This window comes from Sclerotinia sclerotiorum, genomic scaffold, assembly GCF_000146945.2.
Source record: "Sclerotinia sclerotiorum 1980 UF-70 scaffold_18 genomic scaffold, whole genome shotgun sequence".
NCBI classification, from domain to species: domain Eukaryota; kingdom Fungi; phylum Ascomycota; class Leotiomycetes; order Helotiales; family Sclerotiniaceae; genus Sclerotinia; species Sclerotinia sclerotiorum.
In genome coordinates, this window is record NW_001820818.1 from 296,091 (window position 1) to 315,385 (window position 19,295).

At 40.7% G+C, this 19,295-nt stretch overlaps 8 protein-coding genes across 8 annotated transcripts; 4 read left to right on the forward strand and 4 right to left on the reverse strand.

The window, feature by feature from the left end:
- Positions 1-1,765: 1,765 nt before the first annotated feature.
- Positions 1,766-2,973, forward strand: SS1G_11439 (predicted protein; the record flags this gene model as incomplete). The annotated part of the gene is made up of 5 exons (XM_001587397.1): positions 1,766-1,821; positions 1,924-2,117; positions 2,150-2,189; positions 2,467-2,621; positions 2,882-2,973. 5 exons carry the CDS (start codon positions 1,766-1,768, stop codon positions 2,971-2,973), a joined length of 537 nt encoding a protein of 178 aa, XP_001587447.1.
- A 1,546-nt stretch (positions 2,974-4,519) lies between these two features.
- Positions 4,520-5,530, forward strand: SS1G_11440 (predicted protein; the record flags this gene model as incomplete). Its single annotated transcript, XM_001587398.1, has 2 exons — positions 4,520-4,739; positions 4,971-5,530. 2 exons carry the CDS (start codon positions 4,520-4,522, stop codon positions 5,528-5,530), a joined length of 780 nt encoding a protein of 259 aa, XP_001587448.1.
- A 1,362-nt stretch (positions 5,531-6,892) lies between these two features.
- Positions 6,893-8,634, reverse strand: SS1G_11441 (hypothetical protein; the record flags this gene model as incomplete). The annotated part of the gene is made up of 5 exons (XM_001587399.1): positions 6,893-7,234; positions 7,280-7,697; positions 7,750-7,836; positions 7,896-8,294; positions 8,366-8,634. The coding sequence occupies 5 exons, from the start codon at positions 8,632-8,634 to the stop codon at positions 6,893-6,895; spliced, it is 1,515 nt and encodes a 504-aa protein (XP_001587449.1).
- Positions 8,635-10,378: 1,744 nt separating this feature from the next.
- Positions 10,379-10,939, forward strand: SS1G_11442 (predicted protein; the record flags this gene model as incomplete). The annotated part of the gene is made up of 1 exon (XM_001587400.1): positions 10,379-10,939. The coding sequence occupies one exon, from the start codon at positions 10,379-10,381 to the stop codon at positions 10,937-10,939; it is 561 nt and encodes a 186-aa protein (XP_001587450.1).
- A 742-nt stretch (positions 10,940-11,681) lies between these two features.
- Positions 11,682-12,662, reverse strand: SS1G_11443 (hypothetical protein; the record flags this gene model as incomplete). Its single annotated transcript, XM_001587401.1, has 5 exons — positions 11,682-11,776; positions 11,834-12,235; positions 12,310-12,458; positions 12,535-12,575; positions 12,651-12,662. 5 exons carry the CDS (start codon positions 12,660-12,662, stop codon positions 11,682-11,684), a joined length of 699 nt encoding a protein of 232 aa, XP_001587451.1.
- An 823-nt stretch (positions 12,663-13,485) lies between these two features.
- SS1G_11444 (hypothetical protein) lies at positions 13,486-14,501 on the reverse strand (the record flags this gene model as incomplete). Its single annotated transcript, XM_001587402.1, has 5 exons — positions 13,486-13,553; positions 13,605-13,733; positions 13,788-14,046; positions 14,097-14,294; positions 14,370-14,501. The coding sequence occupies 5 exons, from the start codon at positions 14,499-14,501 to the stop codon at positions 13,486-13,488; spliced, it is 786 nt and encodes a 261-aa protein (XP_001587452.1).
- A 1,093-nt stretch (positions 14,502-15,594) lies between these two features.
- On the forward strand, positions 15,595-15,970 carry SS1G_11445 (predicted protein; the record flags this gene model as incomplete). The annotated part of the gene is made up of 2 exons (XM_001587403.1): positions 15,595-15,622; positions 15,822-15,970. 2 exons carry the CDS (start codon positions 15,595-15,597, stop codon positions 15,968-15,970), a joined length of 177 nt encoding a protein of 58 aa, XP_001587453.1.
- Positions 15,971-16,450: 480 nt separating this feature from the next.
- Positions 16,451-17,119, reverse strand: SS1G_11446 (predicted protein; the record flags this gene model as incomplete). The annotated part of the gene is made up of 1 exon (XM_001587404.1): positions 16,451-17,119. One exon carries the CDS (start codon positions 17,117-17,119, stop codon positions 16,451-16,453), a length of 669 nt encoding a protein of 222 aa, XP_001587454.1.
- Between the last annotated feature and the right edge of the window lie 2,176 nt (positions 17,120-19,295).

Sequence of the window (19,295 nt, forward strand, 5' to 3'; positions counted from 1 at the left end):
GGTAATGAGGAATTGGAGATTGGGATTTAGGATTTGAGATTTGAATTTGGGATTTGAATAGATAGGGTAGGTAAAGAGATAGATGTGAATTGGAGTTGAGGTTGCTTTTGGTGGTGGGAATTGTATTCTTCTCTTTTTTCTCAGCATTCTAAGCTGCGAGTTGAAATAGGTGGATAGGGGAGTTGGAATAAGGTTGTGATGTTCATGATGATTGGGTACTGTATTGGGTTGGATATTTAGTACTGATATTGGCAAAAGACCAAACTCACCCAAGGACAAAAATTCCGCTTTTCTGTTGGTAAGAGGTGATATCATATCGAGTGATGAGATGTTTGTTTATTTGGGAAGTAGAGTGGTGGGGATAGGGATAGGGGAGGATAATCTAATTCGTACCTAGGTGGTGGTGATGAAGGGAGAAGTACGAGGTTGAATGTATATCCTAAATCTAAATCTTAAAATCTCTCTGATTTGGAGGAAAACTCTAATGTGGTATCTCGAAGTGATGGAATTGGGGTGGAATTGGAAGGGAATCATTTATAAGAGATTGGGTTGGTTCTCTTGTGGGGGATTCTGGGATGTAGGAGAGATTGTTTGCTAGTATGATTCTTGATCATTCCATTCTTAAAGAATTTTCAGTAAATCTGCCAAGCTAGTCCAATGATTGAAGTCAAGACGCGTTAGTGATAGTCATCTAGTGAAGAAGTGAAGCCTATCTATGTTCTGGCAGCTCCAGTGAGCTTTAGGATCGTTCTACGAGATGGTCCACTCATAGCTCTTGAAGGGGGGTTTTATAATATGTTGCATATCTATATTTGCACATTACGAGGCTCATCCTCACAAGTATAAACTAGATTGTGATAGTTTATAATTAAGAGATGATCGCAACTTATAGTAGCTTTTGAAGTGTTATACAAGTGTTCTATTTGTTCTCTTGAAGAGAAATTATATAAATATGTTGCACATCTGTATTCGCACATTACGAGGCTCATCATTACAAGTTTATGATTAGTTTGTGAGTTTATGGATGAGAGGTGATCGCTAGTTACGTTAGTTTTAGGATGTTCTTCAAGCTCTTTCAATCGCCATCCTCAAAAGGGAAATTGTTCAAATATTATGTTGTACATCTGTATTCGTACATTATGAGGCTCATTCTTTATAAGTTTATGATTAATTTATTAGTTTATGAATGAAAGATAATCACTAATTATATTAGTTTTAGGATATTCTACAAGCTCTTTCAATCACCATCCTCAACAGGGGAATTATTCAAATATTATGTTGTATATCTGTATTAGTATATTAGGAGGCTCATCCTCACATGTATCGAATTAGTTTACAATAGAGGAATCCAGAGAGTCATTAAACTAATTATCTCTTGACAGCCTTTCCTAATATGGTTTTAGTGTAGTCTTTGAGTGGTCAGAATAGCTTCACTTGAGCCCAATGGAACCTGTCGATTTTATCGAGATTCCAAAGTGGAAGCGAGTTTCGGTGAATTTTATTCATACTCATGCTTAAAGTTGCTTACTGATAGATGTAAGAAATGTAATTTTTCGTTATCGAGTCCATTTCTTGCGGAATGGGGCTGGCTAACTTCAAAAAGGGTAAAGATTCTCTAGGGACAGGCCTTTCCTAGTAGAGCAAGAGATAGCTAGTCATTGACTCTCTAAATTCATCTAACGGTTTAAGATTGAGAGGTGATCACTAGTTACGGCTGCTCTCGAAGTGTTCCACAAAATCTTCAATAAGTAGGAATTGCTCAAATATGTTGCATATCTACAATCGTATATACGAGGCTCATCCTGACAAGTGTATAAATAAGTAAGTAGTTAGCCCCCGACTAACTTTTGAGCGGTTTTCGCGGTCTTCACACTTATTAGATATTGCCCAATATGTTGCGTATCTGTACTTGTAAATGATAAGACTCATCCTGACAGTTTTTAAGATAGCGCGAAGGCGGATGGCCAACATCGTTCACGCTGGCCTAGTAGTAGTCGAAGCTAGGTTGGATGAAGTTTTGAAAATTACATCTGATAATTTTCCGATGGCGAATTATCTGCCTAGACACTCTAATTTCATGATCAAGGATGGAACTGGGGCTTCAGAGAATATTGGGGGTTTTGTTTGGAGATATGAATATTTAAGATAGATGTCAAGGGAACTGTCAGATTCATCTCCTGTTCGTCGGTGTATGTAATTTCAAGTAAGACCCACGAACTGAGAAATATGGAATCATCTCAAATTCTACCTTAACGATAGATGAAATAAGTTTAGACCATATGATTTGCGCAATAATCATCTGGAAGTTTGAGGTAGATCTTCTTTCATTTTAAGTTTCACCAATCTTTGAAACCAGATTGAGCTAGAAGTATCCTGAACCTTCCCCCCCACCAACTTAAAACTTTCAAGCTTGTTGCTTAAATAAATACTAATAATCTAGCGAAGCCCGATACATACTGTTTAGAGTCATTTGATTGTCATGCACATGGAAGCCGCGACGTGTGTTCGACCAGCCCAAACTAGATACTATCGAAGCCCAAATGCCGATCATCAAAAGCCTACTATTGAAGTTGTCCGCAAAGAAAGACTTTTTATGAATTTTGGAATTACTGATGAGAGTAGTATGAACTAGTATTGTAATGGTCGATGTTGAAATATTCGATATTATTTCAATATATTTGAATTATCTTAATATATATAATTGATTCCATGTAAAAATATGAAAATTAAATTGTATATTATATTACTTCGATTACTATTAGTGTGTGAACGAAGTGAATGACTTCAATTCAATTACTACTGTAATAAAGAACTAAGCGAACGCGAAAGAGACTAGCTCTTTTAGTAAGTCTATATAAGACTTACTACTTTCAATATGTAGCTAGCTCTTTAGACAGAATACAATTAGACATACAGGACCTACGTAATCCGTGGGTGCTACGTCTTCCGTATCCTTCTCGTACCAACAATTAGAAACTTGTATAAAGATAATAAAATACAAAACATCATGATGAACTACAGCTAGATTTTCTCCTTCGCCGCTTCTGGCGTGGATGATATAAGTTATAGTTCAAAGCTAAAATTAAAGGTTAAGGTTTAGGGCTGTACTAATTTCATAGTCGGCTGATGTGGCCAATGAAAGTGAGCCTATGGCTCGCTTGTGGAGATATAACCGGCAACAACGATCTGATCTTCCTAGATTCAACCACCTTCGATACGAAACGCAAGATAAGATGTTGTCAACGTTTGGTTTTCTGCTTTTTCATGATGATTTGTAATAGCTGGTATTAGAAATTTTGAGGAGACACCCTATGGTGGCACTAACATTAGCCATCAGCCATCAAGTTTTCCTGTCTTCATGTTCAAACGCCGGTAGGAAATATGTTGTGCCGGAACCCGGGATTAGATATCACCAATACCGCTAAATCTATCTGATTCCTATACTCTATATAAAATCTCTCCTGTCATGTCACAATTTGGTTGAATCAATTCGGCTAATGAAACGCAGATCCTGGCACCAGAAAGTAGTTTTAGACACAGTGTATCCAAGCCGTCTAGAGTCTGGTCCAAAGTCCGGTCGAAAATCTATCCGCTAATTATTGGGTTTCTTGAGACCAGAAAGAGCATCAGATTGAATTGATTGATTCTCTAGCTAAGCAGTTAAGCTGTGAGTATATATTCAAAAAATGAAGGAATAGGGTTAGGTATTCAGCCTTCGGAATTAAAGTGCTTTGAAATCAAAATATTGAAAGCAAACAAACAGTATACCGAAAAGGAAAGAATGAATTAAAAGTTGAGTTTTGTTTGCTCCTTATATGCATATGCTGCCAAGATCCCAGGAGGTCAACACTAATTCACGATTAATTTAGACTATAAAGAATTTTTTAAGGTAAAAAGGAAATGAATAGATCGAATTAATAAATCTAGATTTTAATATTTACTACACTAACAACAATAAAGACTGGCATGTACCATACCCCTCGCTATACCAATACCACATTTCCAGTCCTGACTATGATCCTGCATAGGACATAGACAATAATATGATTATTAATAATTTTAACAATTCACACATAACTTGATAGTTCTTAGCATCATGCTGTGAAGACAGGCCAGCTACACATAACTGTTAGAATTACTACCATCTTGATAGATTAAATGCTCAAGACTTTCCACCCTCCCCCCAAAAATTAGATTTTACACTAACATATGACGGAGGCAGGGGCGTTTGCAATAGCTCGCTTCACTAGTCACGAACGACCTCATATACTCATGAGGGGTACACTAGTGATCGAAACATATAAACTCTCTTAAATCTCATTCCACAAAAATATTCTTCTTCTCTAAAAAATCCATCATAATTGAAAAATTTCACATATTAAAACATTTCCATCTTACAAAAGATATTCTCAAGTTCGATCAACCAGCAAACTCGCATCCTTATACCACCTTAACGACGTCCCACCATTTACCACAAATCACCTACATTACTTTGCAGAATCATCATCCAATACACAAAATGAGCCTGTACAGACTAGTTCGTAAATATGTAATCTGCCGAAAATGCTTCCAAGATGTCGAAGCACATGAAAAGTGCTTCCTGGACGAAAATACGGCATTCAAGCTCCTTCTGCACCAGGATAAGTCATGGAGAATCCAAAGGATACGAGTGAAGATCATTGAAACAAGCAATGCGCTTCATGGTTTTAGAGTTCAAGCCCTGCCAAACCAAGAAATTTGTAAGTAAACAGATTCCTTTCTTAGCGAATAATATATTCCCACTCCTGATTTTGTTCTTGAGCATTAGGAATAGATATTAACACCCTAATCTTGATGTTTGGTCTCAATATATGAAAGTTTTGAGTAATTGTGCAAAGAAACATCCTATACTAACCCAGACTACCTGGGGAGTTTGTAGGGTATATCGTATAAAACAAACTTATCGAGAGGTCTTTCTAACATTCTCTTAGCTCCTGATGTCCCTCCATGTACTATCACTGGTGAATGGGAAGAAAGAAATAGGGGATGCGCTTTGTGGCTTCAATCAGTAGAAGCCCAACCAAAAGCCCCATCGGAATTAGAAGCAGCCGAACAACTCGAAGCACAGGAATTTTCCGAAGAAGCACGTCAAGCTGTGATGAATTACAGAAACGAGGTTGCAGCTGCGATCCCAGAACCGAAAAGAAAACCATTCCAATATTCAAATAACATTCAAAAACTACCCGAACCCTCCAAAACGGATGTGAAACTGGGAGCTCAAAAGCTTTCCGGAGAAGTACTTTCGGGATCAAATAAATCAGCCGAGCAAAACGCGAGTTCTTCAAAACGTACTTCGCACAATGATAAGTTTAGCAAGGCGAAAGAAACACCAGGTAGCTCTTACACGAAAATTCTTTCCAGGGGAGAGAAATTAGACGAGTGTTCTAAAGATATTCCGGAGAATCGTGACGTCCCCAAGGAAGAAATAAAGCAGGGAGTTGGAAAGACTTACGCGGAAGTACTTATGGAAGCGAAGAAGTCAGCGGAATAGGCTGGGACTAGTCGAAATATACTACAAAGGTATCTTTTTAGGGATTCTCAAGTCTCTTAGCGTCGATATCGGCGACAGCGTGACCAGCTGCACACTCTCCGAAACCAAAAAAGATAAAGCATTTCGAAGGACTTACATGTTCTTCAAGGAAGAGATTATGACGTCCAGCCACAACAGCATCTCAAATTCGGAAAAAAATCCGAATTGACCAGCGATCGACCTTTACAAACGTATTTAGAATAAGTTTTCAGTTCTCACCTAATGGAAGGAAGTATGAAATTAGTAAATTACCATTCAGCGATTAATAAACTTTATTATTCTTTAATTAGTAAATAATTAATTATTGAATAATAAAGAATATTATTTTTGAGATTGTGATTTTTTAAATTAAGAATTGAGATTTTAATTTATAAGTCTAGTAATTGTTCAACTTTCTGTTACGAGGTTTGCCGTCTAGATCACGTGGAAGTGCTCTAGGCTCTCGAGGTGGTTTATAACTAGGCGTCAAGCAGGGACTTAAGTAATGACAATGATGCAATTCGTAACTAATAGTAGAGTATACTAAATGATTGATCTTGAGCACGAAGCTCTATACAAAGGAAATCCATCTTGATTATATAGACCTTCATGCTTCGTGGCTCGAAGGGAGCCAGGGGATCGAGCTTCGATCCTTTCGCTCTCTTCGAGTCCCCGCATCACGTGTTATTACTAATCCCGTGACCTAATTGTTACCTGTCGTAACATCCTCTCACCTTACTACCAAATCCAGATATCACAGTCTACCTACCTAGGCTGAGTTCAGATATTATAATTAGTTATTAGAATATATCTACTTATTTAATTTATTTTGAATACATATACACTTAGAAATACGTATATACATACATATATCCAACCATCCTATAATTCTAATTCTATCACTCATCCATCACTCATTTCCATCCGCACCACACAACATCAACCTCCCCCTCCACACCACCAGCTCAAACCTTAAACCTCAAACCTCACTCTCACAAATATCTCACAAACCAACTCTCCACACTTCACAAAACCAAAAGAGAGGGGGGAAAAAATCAGAAAATTCAATCAGACCAGGAACCAATTTTGTGTTTCTCATCATGAATAATGAACAGTTAAAAAAAGATAATATGCAACATCACATCCTTTACAATCCCAACCAATTCTTTCCATTTTCCATTTCCATTTCCCCTGCCACCAATTCCTCATTTCGTCATCCGCCATTCATTCCCGTTTCAATCCTCAAGGTTCTTCCGGAGCCCTTTCACTTCCTACATCAATCGTGGCATGACATAGCATCCTTCAATATATCTTATCCTAACGCTCATTGTTCAATTGATCCTCTCAAGGACTAGCCCAACCTCCTGCAACATCTACCCATTCCGCCAAGCAACTTCCCTGTTTGCCCTCTACATCCACAATATCCGTGTCGCATCTACATCTACATCCCACTCCATTCTCCTTTACAGGATCCCAACTATCCCAGTACTCATCTTCTTCCTTTCGTTTCTTTTCGTCCAGTGTAGTCTTTTCTAGAAAAGGTTCGCGCGCTCTCTGGCGTGCGGGTGCGTTTGCTGGACAATGCTGAATCGTTGTATGCCTGTAGCCAAAATCACGGAAGTAATGGATATCGCGAGGGGCGAGAAGAGCGCCAGCGGCCAAAGAATGGATGGGTGCGTCACCCCACTATGTTGTTAGTCCGAATCAAATATACCCTCAAGATTAACTTACTCTTTCCATCCAAAATCCACCACTGCGATCCATCATTTGGAAGAAATCCTCATATTCCTTACTTCTGAACCAACTAAGTCGAGCGATTTCGAAATTCGACCAGAAATGACACATATTGTACTTCTCTCCTTCCATAGCTTCCGGATCGATTTCTGGTAAAGATGCGCGGGATGGATCACCTCGTAGAATTTCCTCGGGCAATGGTCTTTTATAAGCTGGATCATCTTCAGGGACCTCCTTTGGCTCTTCAGGTGGAGGTTCGATAAACATTTCCCATAAACCTTGAGATGTAATGTTGTTAACTCGTTTGTATGCAGATGCGTAACGGAAGATATTTGGAACAGTCTCCTTCAGTTCCTTAACGGCAATGGTGAAACCATAAGTCTTATTCGCATCAATCATCTTGAGGAAAGGATCGCTAAAAATTCGTCAGCTTCATTTCAATACTGGCCTGAGAAAACAAAACATACTATGTAATATCACAGAAGTACTTAATTTCTGGCTCTAAACGCCAGTACCACTCATACTTAGCCAGAAGCTCATGTTTGTAAAAGAATCTAGTACCATCAGCATTCTCTCATTCTCCTCAAGCCCAAGCTACTGGATAAATGCATACCCTGAATAAAATCTGCACATAGAATGATAACTCTCCATACCACCATACATAATGGCAGCATCACCTTGTTTTGCAATACCCTCTTTGGCGACTTTAGGGTCGATCCAATCTGGGAATCCCCAATGCTTAGGGTCGATAGTTCCAAACTCGCACGGCGCACTGGTATAGTTTTGAATAACTTCTTTGAATGTCGAGTTGAATTCTTGGTCGTTAAGGAAAACGTATGGGTAATGATACCACCGATTGAAATGTCTTTCGATAGATTTCACTGATTGAATAACTCCCTCCAACTCCTTATTTCTTGCCAGCACAACGAATGCTGCATTGGCTCTTGGTTGACTCGTATCAGGTTCTGCGCATCCCGTCACGAATACCTTATCATGTTGTTCACTGATCCTCCTGTAATCACACATCAAGTTAGTGGTCATGGCATTCCAAGAGTAAGAATGAACGAGAAGAAGAGTACATACCTGATAGCTGGTGGTGCTCCAGCTGGCATTAAAATTCCCACACCTGATTTAGGATGTCGGACGAAAAGCACCAAAATCAAAACAACGACAATACATGGAAATAATAAAACTACACCGAGAGGTATCGAGATACTGGAATTGCCCTTTAATCGGAGCGGCCGCCTGAAAAATGCCAATCTAGATGTGACTTTTGACTTCTCCTTCCCATCATCCAATGGTAATTGTGTCGATGAAGGCATGCGCTTCATGACCCTCTGTACAAACCCCATTGTGATTGTTGATAATTGAGGATCGTTTCGAGGACAAAATATTGAGATAGGGGGATTTATTTCGACCCCAGATCGTTAGAAAAGGACACTATCCACTGCGTGCCGTAGATCGATTAATGGTAATTATTACAAAAAGTAATTTGAAAAGATGTATGTATAGTTGAAGGTCGAGTCGAAACTGATCCTAAGCCGTTTTTCCGTTTGGCACAGCCTCTATTGCTTCCTAATAAGAACCGACAATGCTTTTGTAACGAGCGGCTGGACGTTGAGTTGTCCTCGAAGATAGAAACACTTTTGCGATGACGCGTCCGTCTACTGTATTGAGGAGGTTTCTGCCGCCAACATAGAAGAAATAAATCCGATATGTTGATGGGAGAAAGGAATTCGAAGATATTATGACACGAAATTTCAAAGAGGAATTCGTTATTGTAAATTGTCGTGTGCTGGATGGTGGGCTAGAACGACTTGAGGGTAGGAAAAGGGAATTGAGATGGGGTGGATTGTGGTTTGTGGTTATTTGGGGTTGTGGAGTCTAGAAGGGTTTGTCAGGGCAGAGAGGTGTTAACTTTTAACTTCTTGGGATGTTTGGTGTTTCGTGTGTGGTGTGTGGGTGGGATTATTTTTTTATAGATTAAAGTTAGGGATCCTTAAAAGTGGAGAGAGGAAAGTCTTGAGATGAACGAGAACGATAGGAGGAGAATCCTATACGAAACAATATTGACAAACTGATTTTATCTGAAAAATTACTGCATGACAATTATGCCTTCACCCGTTTTTTGGTAACAGAGAATGCTTTCAATTGGCTGATTTCTCCATGCAATAGCAATGAGCATTTGATACGAATAGATGGCAAACAATCACGGAGAAAATAGAATCTTGGCTAGAAAGTAACCCTTGTTATTGCCTCTTCCAAACCTCGTTTCGATAATCCATATGGACAGAATAAGTAAAGGTTGCTTGTTGCTATTAACTACGTACTAGATAGGATATGATATGCCCCTGAATGAATTGAGGAAGTCTGAATGTCTACTCGGGCAGATGGGTGGAGGATGGGATATAGTAGGCCCATTTCCCCCAGGAAAGAATCCTCTTTCAATTATCAATTAACCTCTTTGATCATTGAAGATAAGTGACAAGTGATGCTACCTATTATCTGGACATCTGGTATGACTGATGATAAGCTCATTGATACCTAGTTGTGAGCTTCAAAATCCACATACATGTTTGATATCATCTCACCATCCCACCTGTCGAACCGTCGAACTCACATAAGGTTATTCTAGAAACCCGTTCTACTCCCAAAGCACATCCACCGAATCGGAGAATTCCTATAACATAGCATTTCACTCATCCATCCTTTTGGAAGAAAGAAAAGCCAGTCTCCTTTTCCATCCAATGTACGGATGATATATGTACATATATGCGCACTCTCATTGGACAATCCCTACATTTTCTTACTAATAAATCTATTTTCATCTCAGCCATCCGCAAATAATCTAATCTCGAACATCCACACAAACCACCATCCAAGCTATCTCCGCCCCGCCGTATATTTTCCATAGCTCCCGAGGTCTCATTCCCATCACATATCAAAATCCAATATCGACATCAAGACTCAAACATTTTAACCTCCTCCAATCACCAAAAATCCATCCACAATCCCAAAACACCTTAAAAACACAAAGAAAACCACACCCACATCCCATCACTTCCCCACCACCAGTGCCCAAAACCCACACCCCAAATGTCCAAAATAACTCCCAAAAACCTCTCCTACAACAACACACTCCCGCCCTTCCTCCAACGCCTCCAAGCCAACTCCTCCTCCTCCAACGGCCGCCACGAATTCAGCATCTCCCGTCCCTCAAAACCCCGAGACGAAGACGAAGAGAAGGAAAGTGAACCCGTGGTATTCGACGAGGTAAGCGGAGAGACGCTTAGTAAAGAGGAGTGGGAAAGACGGGAGAAGGAAAGGGAAGAAAAAGAAGAAGGGGAGGGGAAAGATGGAGAGGGAGATGCAGAAGGGGAGGAAAAGGGAAAAGAGGGGAAAGAGACTGCTGTAAATGGGAAAATAGGAGGAGTGGGAACTGGAATTGGAAGTGGAATTGGAATTGGAGCGGGGAAGAAGAGGAAGGTGGGAAAGATTATTGGGGGTTCTGAGGGGGAGGAGGAGGAGAGAACTGATAATGGCTCTGAGAAACAGAAGGAAGAGAGTACCAAAACTGGGGCTGGAGAAAAGAAGAAACCTAAGGCTGCTGCGAAGAAGGGGAAGAAGATTAAGTTGAGCTTTGGGGACGATGAGTAAGCTCTCGAATCGGGTTTTGGGTGAAGAGGTGGTGGAAGGTTGTTTATAGAGCATTGCATGAACGGGACATCGGGAATGGCGTTTGGATATGGGATGATACCCGGCTGCTATTAATTAGCCACGTCTGCATTGGTACAGAAAGTATTGACAAAATCACAAATAAATATCACAAATCTATAATAACATAAATCCGTGTTTTAAAAGAGTTTCCATTTTATTCCTATCGTCGTCCATCAATACATTCAATTTTTTAATCTTTACCAGTCATATATCCCAAGCACCATCAAGATCTTAATCTGGTCCGTACGTTCCAGTCATTATGCTTACTAGATAGATGCCGACCAAAAGCAAGCCATGCAACGCAACGCAACGCAATGTTTCTGCAGATGAAGTTGAAGGAATACGCCCACCCCGCTCACGCCCTATCCTATCACCTTTCTTCGTTGAAGACAAGAAAAGGAGAAAAAAAAAGGCAATCGGAATGCCATCCTATGCCCTATGATGAAAAATGAAAAATGGAACGCCATAGAAGTTAGATTTGACAATGACGAATGTGCATCAAAAGAGAAACCCTTCCTTTGCCTGCATAATTTTGCGTGAAAAGCAATTTTCGGCATACTTGCCATAAATGCACGCATGGGTCAAATATCCATGGTCCAATACCAAAACCAATATATTCCCTTCTTTCGAATTTGCGTACTATCACTAGCTTCCCCATATCAATCAAAGTGTCGTCTCCGGTCTAATAAGCTTTTGTTGTCGGGGCATTAACAAAGTCCCAAAGCATCTTGACCAGCGAGTCTGGTAACGTATACAAGTCGACATGGAACTCCCCCTCTGCAATAATCCAATTAGCATTATCCTTACCTTCCCAACCTCCAGACTCCAACTTACGGTCAATATCATTCTTCGTATACGTATCTTCACTCTTGTTATCATGAATCATCTGCACCACATGCAAAAGATCATCTTCCTGCAATTTCACCAGCCCCTCAGCCAATTTTTCCATATCAACCTGCCCAGTCCTCTTCCTCTTTTTACCATCAGAATCCTTCTTTCTGCTCATGCCTCCATTTTCATCTCCTGGCACTGGTCCCGTCTCTCTTAATGCATTAATCAACTCTCGACTAGGATTTTTGAATGTGATAGGATGTTTAGCTTCGTAGCGGGTCTTGCCAAAATTGAGATCATGTGCAATGCTATGCTTGCCGCCTGTCGGAGTAGTGAATAAATCAATCGTCATGTCGAATTCTCCCCATCCCTCATTCTCGCAGCGGAAGGGAGGCTCAGTGAAGGCTATTTTAGTGGCAATTGTTAGATGGGGGACTCTTCAAGCTTCGCGCGCGGTATTAGAATATGAATGAACGTACTTTGAGTTGGGTTAGGGAAAGTAGGGTGTAGATTGTAAACTGCCTTGGTGAAGCAGGTAGCTGGCTTCTCATTGCCAGCCTCATCCAACATGTATATCTCGATGTTCCATGATTTCATCGGAAACCCTTCTTGAAGAGCAGGTTTGTCGCTATGTAATAACTCTTAGCATATATCCTCAACCCCAATGTAAAATATTCGTGACGGGAATCTAGATCGCGACCTACATGTTGCGCTGCTCGGTAATGAGCTTAATTACTCTCTTGACCTGCAATGCAGTTAGTATAGTTGCCAACTTGAGGTATTTCGTGAGAAAAAGGCTTAAGCATTTCAGGTTACTCACATCTGCGACCATCTTGACGGTATAGTAAGGGTTGAAGACTTTGTCTGATTTTCGAATTCCTAATGATGTCGCTCTGAATTGCGACGCGCCTGCAGTTGGCTGATCGTGAGTTGAGTGGGGTTATGGATATCCTAGCTTAATAGCTCAAACTCAAGGATTCTTGAGAAACACAGAATCACGTGGGTTTGGAGGAAGTAATTAAATCGATCAAAATCTGAGTTGGGAAGTAGAGCTAGGTATCCAAGTATTCTGGATCGTTGTTGTAAATTGGAGGCTGGAGTCGACAAATCTGCAGCTTTCGTTGTTTTGACGGGAAGAAGTTTAGTGCTAACCTCACTCAACTTATTATTTTCACCTTAGGACGTTCTCTTGAATGGCCAATTGGACTGATATAAAGTTTTTATACATGCTTCCAAAAATCATGAGATTTGTATTTATCAAGTCGCGATATTCACATTGCAAATTACATTTCAGATCAGGAGCTTGGGGACGAACGAGGGACTAGTATTTTTAGTCTAACTACAATCTCATGTCATAGTCTCAAAACTGAGTACTAATCAAGCCTTCCTTTCCTACATCATTATCATATTCATGATATAATCTTTGAGAAAGACCTGGACCGCCAGAATGTTCAGGTATCGAATCGTCGATGCTTACAAAAGAGGTTTCGGCAACATGCGCGTAGATTGTTAAAGGGGTATGGAGGAAATGCGTTTCAATGCAACTGTGATCATAAATTCATTCCTTCGGAATACGTGCTGTGCTGTATTATGCTGTTTGTCGATTTGGGGGCCGTGATGGGAAGTAGAAGTAAATACGAGGACGAATTTGTCGTTTAAGCCTTGAAAAAGACTTCGTTCTCTTGTTGAGCCTTGATGAAAGCCTCCTTGAAAAGGTTTGCGTCTAGAAATGTCAGATCCCATACTGTATGTTATTTGCGACGTGGAAGCTTACTCTCAGAGTTGGCAAAACGGATGGCCAAAGTTTGTGCTTCTGGCTCGCCCTCACTGACATCTGCTGCGGCATTCCAGACCCAACTTCTATCACTACCAACGTTGGGGGACAACTTCATGTCAGGAACAACTTTTAACTATTAGCAAAAGTTCCACGTAATGCTTTCCGGCATCGTAAACATACCATAGTGGTTGGCGCAGACCTTCAAAGTCTTGTCTCTTCGCATGACCAATCTAGTCTTGCCATTCTCTTTGTGTTTCAAGAATCGAACATCACCGGTACCACGCTCCTTCCACTCTTGGGTATCCTTGACGAATTTGAAGAGCTTAGCGCGCATCTTAAAGGTTTGTTCCTCGAGTTCTTCGTTGGTCTTAACATCGACTTTCTCGGTCAAACGAATGACTGGCTCGAAGTGAACGTCCTCAGATTCTGGGGCTTCATCCTGAACAATTATCAGCCCTGCTTGCATATATAAACGTTGTCCAACAATACCTCTGGGTTCTCTTCAGCAGCGGCGGCCTTTTGTGCCTTGGCAGATCCTGAGTTATCTCCTCGGTCCTCTTCCTCTTTCTTCTCCTTCTTAGCTCCACCACCGAACATAGAGAAAACATTATCAGTAATACCGGTAGCGGCAGAGGTAACAGTTGCGGCGGCGGTAGATGCGACTTCAGTAGCTTTTTCGGTCAAGGTCTTATCAAAATCAGTAAGGTGTAATCACATCAACGAAATCGCTGTGAAAGAAAACAAGAAGAGTCATCAACATACAGTTCCCTCAGCTGGAGTTTCCTTGGCAGATTCTTCCTTTAATGCCGCTGGCTCAGTGGCAAGCTTGGTCTCTGACTCTACAAGCTTAGGCTCATTGCTGGTGTTGACCTCTTGATGTGCTGGTTCAGCCATTGTGAAAGATTTATTTGATAACTCAAAGGGAATATGTAGAAGAAATCTGCAGGTTATTTTGATGCAGCTCTAGTTGAAAAGTGCTGTGGTTGGAAGGTACTTATGGAGTGAATAGTAGAAGTGGGAGAATGGAGGGGTCGAAAATCTGAGTTGTCAGGCAAAAATATAGAACTAAAAGAGCCAAAATCAAAACAAAACAGGTGTGACTAAGCGATTTAGTAGAACTAGTGTCATTTTTACAACAGCCGGGTTCTCTTTTTTGCTTCTTATGGTTGCGATCAACAATACTAGGTATTCATACTGCCCCTGAATGAATGAACTCTTGATGAGTATTTCATTGTATGAGCAACTGGGTGATTAAAAAGTCTACATTCTTATCATACAAGGTAAAGAATTGTTGACCTGTTATCTAAGGCGAGAAAGAAGATAGGAAGAAATACATCAAGACAACAATAAGGTAAGGGTTAATTAGATGATTGAATTATCAATTATTTGAGACATCATTTGTTTCAAAATATATCCACGGGATCTAGACTTATTTACATACCTACCTAGTGTCTTAAGTTTACCACAAGCGGCTCAATCCGGATGAACTGTCGGGCCGAATCATCATTCAACCATCCACTCTTGGTGTTGTGAATATCTGATAACAACATTGTCCCAAAGCTGGGGATTCTCGTATATTGAATATCATGAAGATCGTGTGTTTTTAACAATTGTTTCTCTGTTTATGGTTGTAAATTATGATTTCCGGAATATTGTCCATCATGTATAGTTGCTGGTGCTCACCAATGTTAGCTATATGAAGGCTAGAAACATAGTTACACAATGCTCTGGAGTTACCGAAATAATACTATGGGAGTATTTTATGTCAAGGGAGATCATTCAACTCATGCATAGAGCCAAGTCATTGTAATAGTCTTACACTGTGGCCTGGACAGCAATGCATGACTAAATACTGTTGATCTTGAGCCAGCCAGATGTAGTTATCACTGGAGGTCACGCTCAAATGCAAGGTGCTTTTGAAATTGTGTTCTAGTGGCTGTAGTGGTCTTAATTTCCTCTACTATTGATAGCTTTAGAGCTTTACATAATGCTGTTATTCATGTCCCGTGTCCGCTGTAAGAAAGCTACGTGCCAACCAGGGAGGAGATGCTCTCGAAACGAAACATCAAACCAGCCATTAGAGCGCTGAATTCCCCCTACCATCCTTGGAAACCATTCTTTATTTTCCAAGCTTCCTCTCGACATGGATGTGGCTTGTAGCAGCTGTTTGGATAGAAATTAAGTATGACAACAATGCTGACGAGGTGTTGATAGTTGAAATTGGTATAAAGCTATCGGCAAAGATAGAGATGTTCATTGTCTTCAATGCTGAAGCCAAAATAAGTGTCTATTCTAGCAATACAATGATAGGGTCAAATAGGAAGACGATAGTAGATTTTATTTACTATGGTAAAGGTGGTTGACTAGGGAGTCAGGGGATGGTTTCTGAGATATACTAGAATGTGAGGGAAAATCTACGTTGTGTGAATTACAAATTATTATTGCTGCTATGAGTGTCAACAAAGCGGGTGTGAAGAGCCTCAAAAGTTTGCTGAATGTCATGCCGATCATCGTTTCACCACGCATTTTATAGTACCAATTAGCAATTAGATAAGAGACACAGGCTAAGCAGGCGAGTAAACTTCTTAATTCACTACTTGCTTTGATGTGTAAGACCATGGGAGGATCGCAGTACCTCTCGTTCATTCTTTCTTTACGTGTCAAACCTTCCGAAACGCCAGCAAAGGCCCCGACGACCATGTTCAAAAGAGTAACCTACTCAATTATCTAGGCCATAGATTGAGCGCCACTTCCCTTGCTTCGGCCTCAAGATATCTAGTCATCCTTCACTTTCATCATCTTCCACACTATCTTGGACTTCTTCAACGAATTTTTCGGCTTCCTCACACGTGCATCCCGCTAGCTTTGGCGCAGATCATCGTACAAGTCATTGCTAGGACGTCAATATTCTTACACTCCGAAGCCCGCAAAGCCAACTTCATCGCGCGATTCAATTTCTCCTTCAAATCACGAACCATCACATCCTTCACATGTCGAGTTCGGTGGCGGGCCGTCGTAGAAATTCTCTGCTGAATGGTATGAATTGGCGCGCCGTCCTTCTGCACTAACCCCTCGTATTGGTTCATAACAGCTTTCCTACGACTAGGGCTGCTGTAAGTTTTGCCCAATTTCCCAAGAATCTCCTCTGCTGCTCCGTATTTATTCCCAACACGTTCCAAAAGTCGACTACCCAAATGGAATTCAATATATGCAGTGTGGGAAGCTCTGGGAACTTCATCTCCAAAGAGGAAAGCCTGCATACTGTCCAACCAGTCATCAAATGCAATTAGAGGCTTTCCGTAATCATCAATTTCCAAAATAGGAATATTAGGTAGAAATCTATTAGGCTTCGTAACAATATCCCGTCCTGTGCGTCGTGCAATATCCAGCTTTATTTCGAGATATGCAATAAGAGCGTTCTTCTTGAGAAGTTCCCTATGTCTCCTTGCGGCTTCATGCTCGAGCGTTCTAACTTTAGCCTGCAAAGCAGCGATGGTATTTTTGTTGTCCATTTTGATTCTTTTCGCTCGATGCTCCATTTACTTGTCCGTTGATTTGTGTTTTGGCATAATCAGATCTAGTGCTGTTGAAGTTGAAGTCTCCGAAGTAGGCAGAAAATTCCTTTTTGTCTGATCCCTCCCTATTCACTTGTGCGGGGTCTCGTGCCGCATAAGGTTCTCAGTACTAGATTCCCGCGACTGACAGCCGAAAAGGTGAGATTTCCAACTATGAATACACTAAAAGTGAAGGATGAAGGATATGTGTTTAGGTACTGCATTAGGAACTTCTCCAGCCTATTAACAGCTCTCTCAATCAAGTACAAAGATGATTCCTCTAGAATCATGGCTCAACCCTTCCGGCAACACGGTGGAGTTTTCTAACCTCACTCACAACTCAAATCAGAAAGCTGTTCATAACTAAAAGATTCTTGTTCATCTACCATCTCAAAGTGACCTACCATGAGTTCCAGAACACAACAAGATAACATATCTATAAAAAAAAAGAGCCATCCTATTTCCTGGGCTATTGCTACTCAAGACAAGCCAAGCACCAACCTAAACCATTTATAAGGCAAAATTTCGCCCTTCTCAGTCTAGTCGATCCAACATTTTCCTTCACCATTTCAGTGCATAGCAGAGTATCCATTCCAAGAAATATATTTTCATCCTTGCACCCTCGGACCCTCTTCAGCACGCCCCCTGGATTACGCGATATCAGCAACTACTCCGCTATTCACTACCCGCCACTTTATGAAAGCTGTGATGGTTTCAATGAATTAAAGCTGAGTAATATGAATAAATTTTTAGAGATTATATGATACAGCACAACATGAAGGGGCATAACTTCATCAGCTCAATATCACTAGCCAAGCGACCGAGATCCTGATAAAATCGACCATTCAGGATTTTCATAGACGAAAAAATTCCCTAAAAATTAGTTACAATTATAGGTAACATTTCTTTTTTTGCAATTTCTTCATCTGCTGGTTGTTATTCTAGTCAGGGCAAGAAGAAACAGTGGCAAAATAGGGCGGAGAAAGATGGTTCAGCAAAAATATGCCACGTTGATAAGTCTGATTGTTTGAAAAATTGAATTGCTGACCCTGTTGTTCGTTGTAATTTGGGATATACTACATTTTGAATGTGGTGCCCATGAGGAGTCCAGCTTGTCCAATTATAGAGCATCGTTTTATAAAAACTGATATATCCATTACCACAAGTAACTATAGCCAAATCATGTACCCAAATCATGTACCCAAACCATATACCCAACCATATACCCAAACCATGTACCTAAATCATGTACCACCCATCCATTACACCGCTTATACCCCGGACTAACCAAAAAGTCATGAGCTTCCAATATTCGGAAAAGATTCAACATGCCAAATGATCTGAATGTCCTAATTGGATTCAAATATCAAGAGCCGCTGATGTTGGACTGCCGTCCGGAGTATTGAAAACCATACGCCGGGATCTCTCAGTGTCGTATAAGGGTACGAAGGCTCAAACGACCCCTCGGACCACGTTTCATAGCTTCTTAATTAGCAGCTCCATTTGAACGTGGCCGGATGACTGCCATTATGTGGTTTACCCGCGTCTGAGTCCACATGCAATATCCAAAAGATGAAAGGAAATCCCGCTGTGGAATCGGGGTTCGGCTGAGGAATTCATTTATTTTGGTTCAGGTCGCACGTGAGCTAGGAAGGTTGAGTGCTTGTAAAGAAACATCCCAGCAATCCAGGACGGAGTAATCGATCGATTTAAATTCGCGATAGCTGCATTTTGGAGGTAGGCCTGATTGTATATGAAGGGACTCGCGTTCTATATAGGCATAAAATACCATTACCTTATTTATTGCCGGCGGTTTCCGCATAAGTCTTTGTATAACTCTATCTAGAATAGGTATTGATGTCGTGGGTCCATACTGCCTGCAAACGTTCCAGAAGTATCCAATACCCATAGGGATGAGCATCTGATCAAATACGTTAAAACGATTTGTAAGAATGTTCCACCTGCGGGTCCTGACATGCTCCCCCCGGCGGATGTGTGCCAATGTTGATGGGGATCCATATAGTTGAGCTTGAGAACTTGTTGCCAGAAAGCTCCTGCAGTCTCGAAGAATGTAGTTATACTCTCTTTCCATGTAAGTTAATATGGAGACCATCTCTTTGGTTTCCCAAAAGCT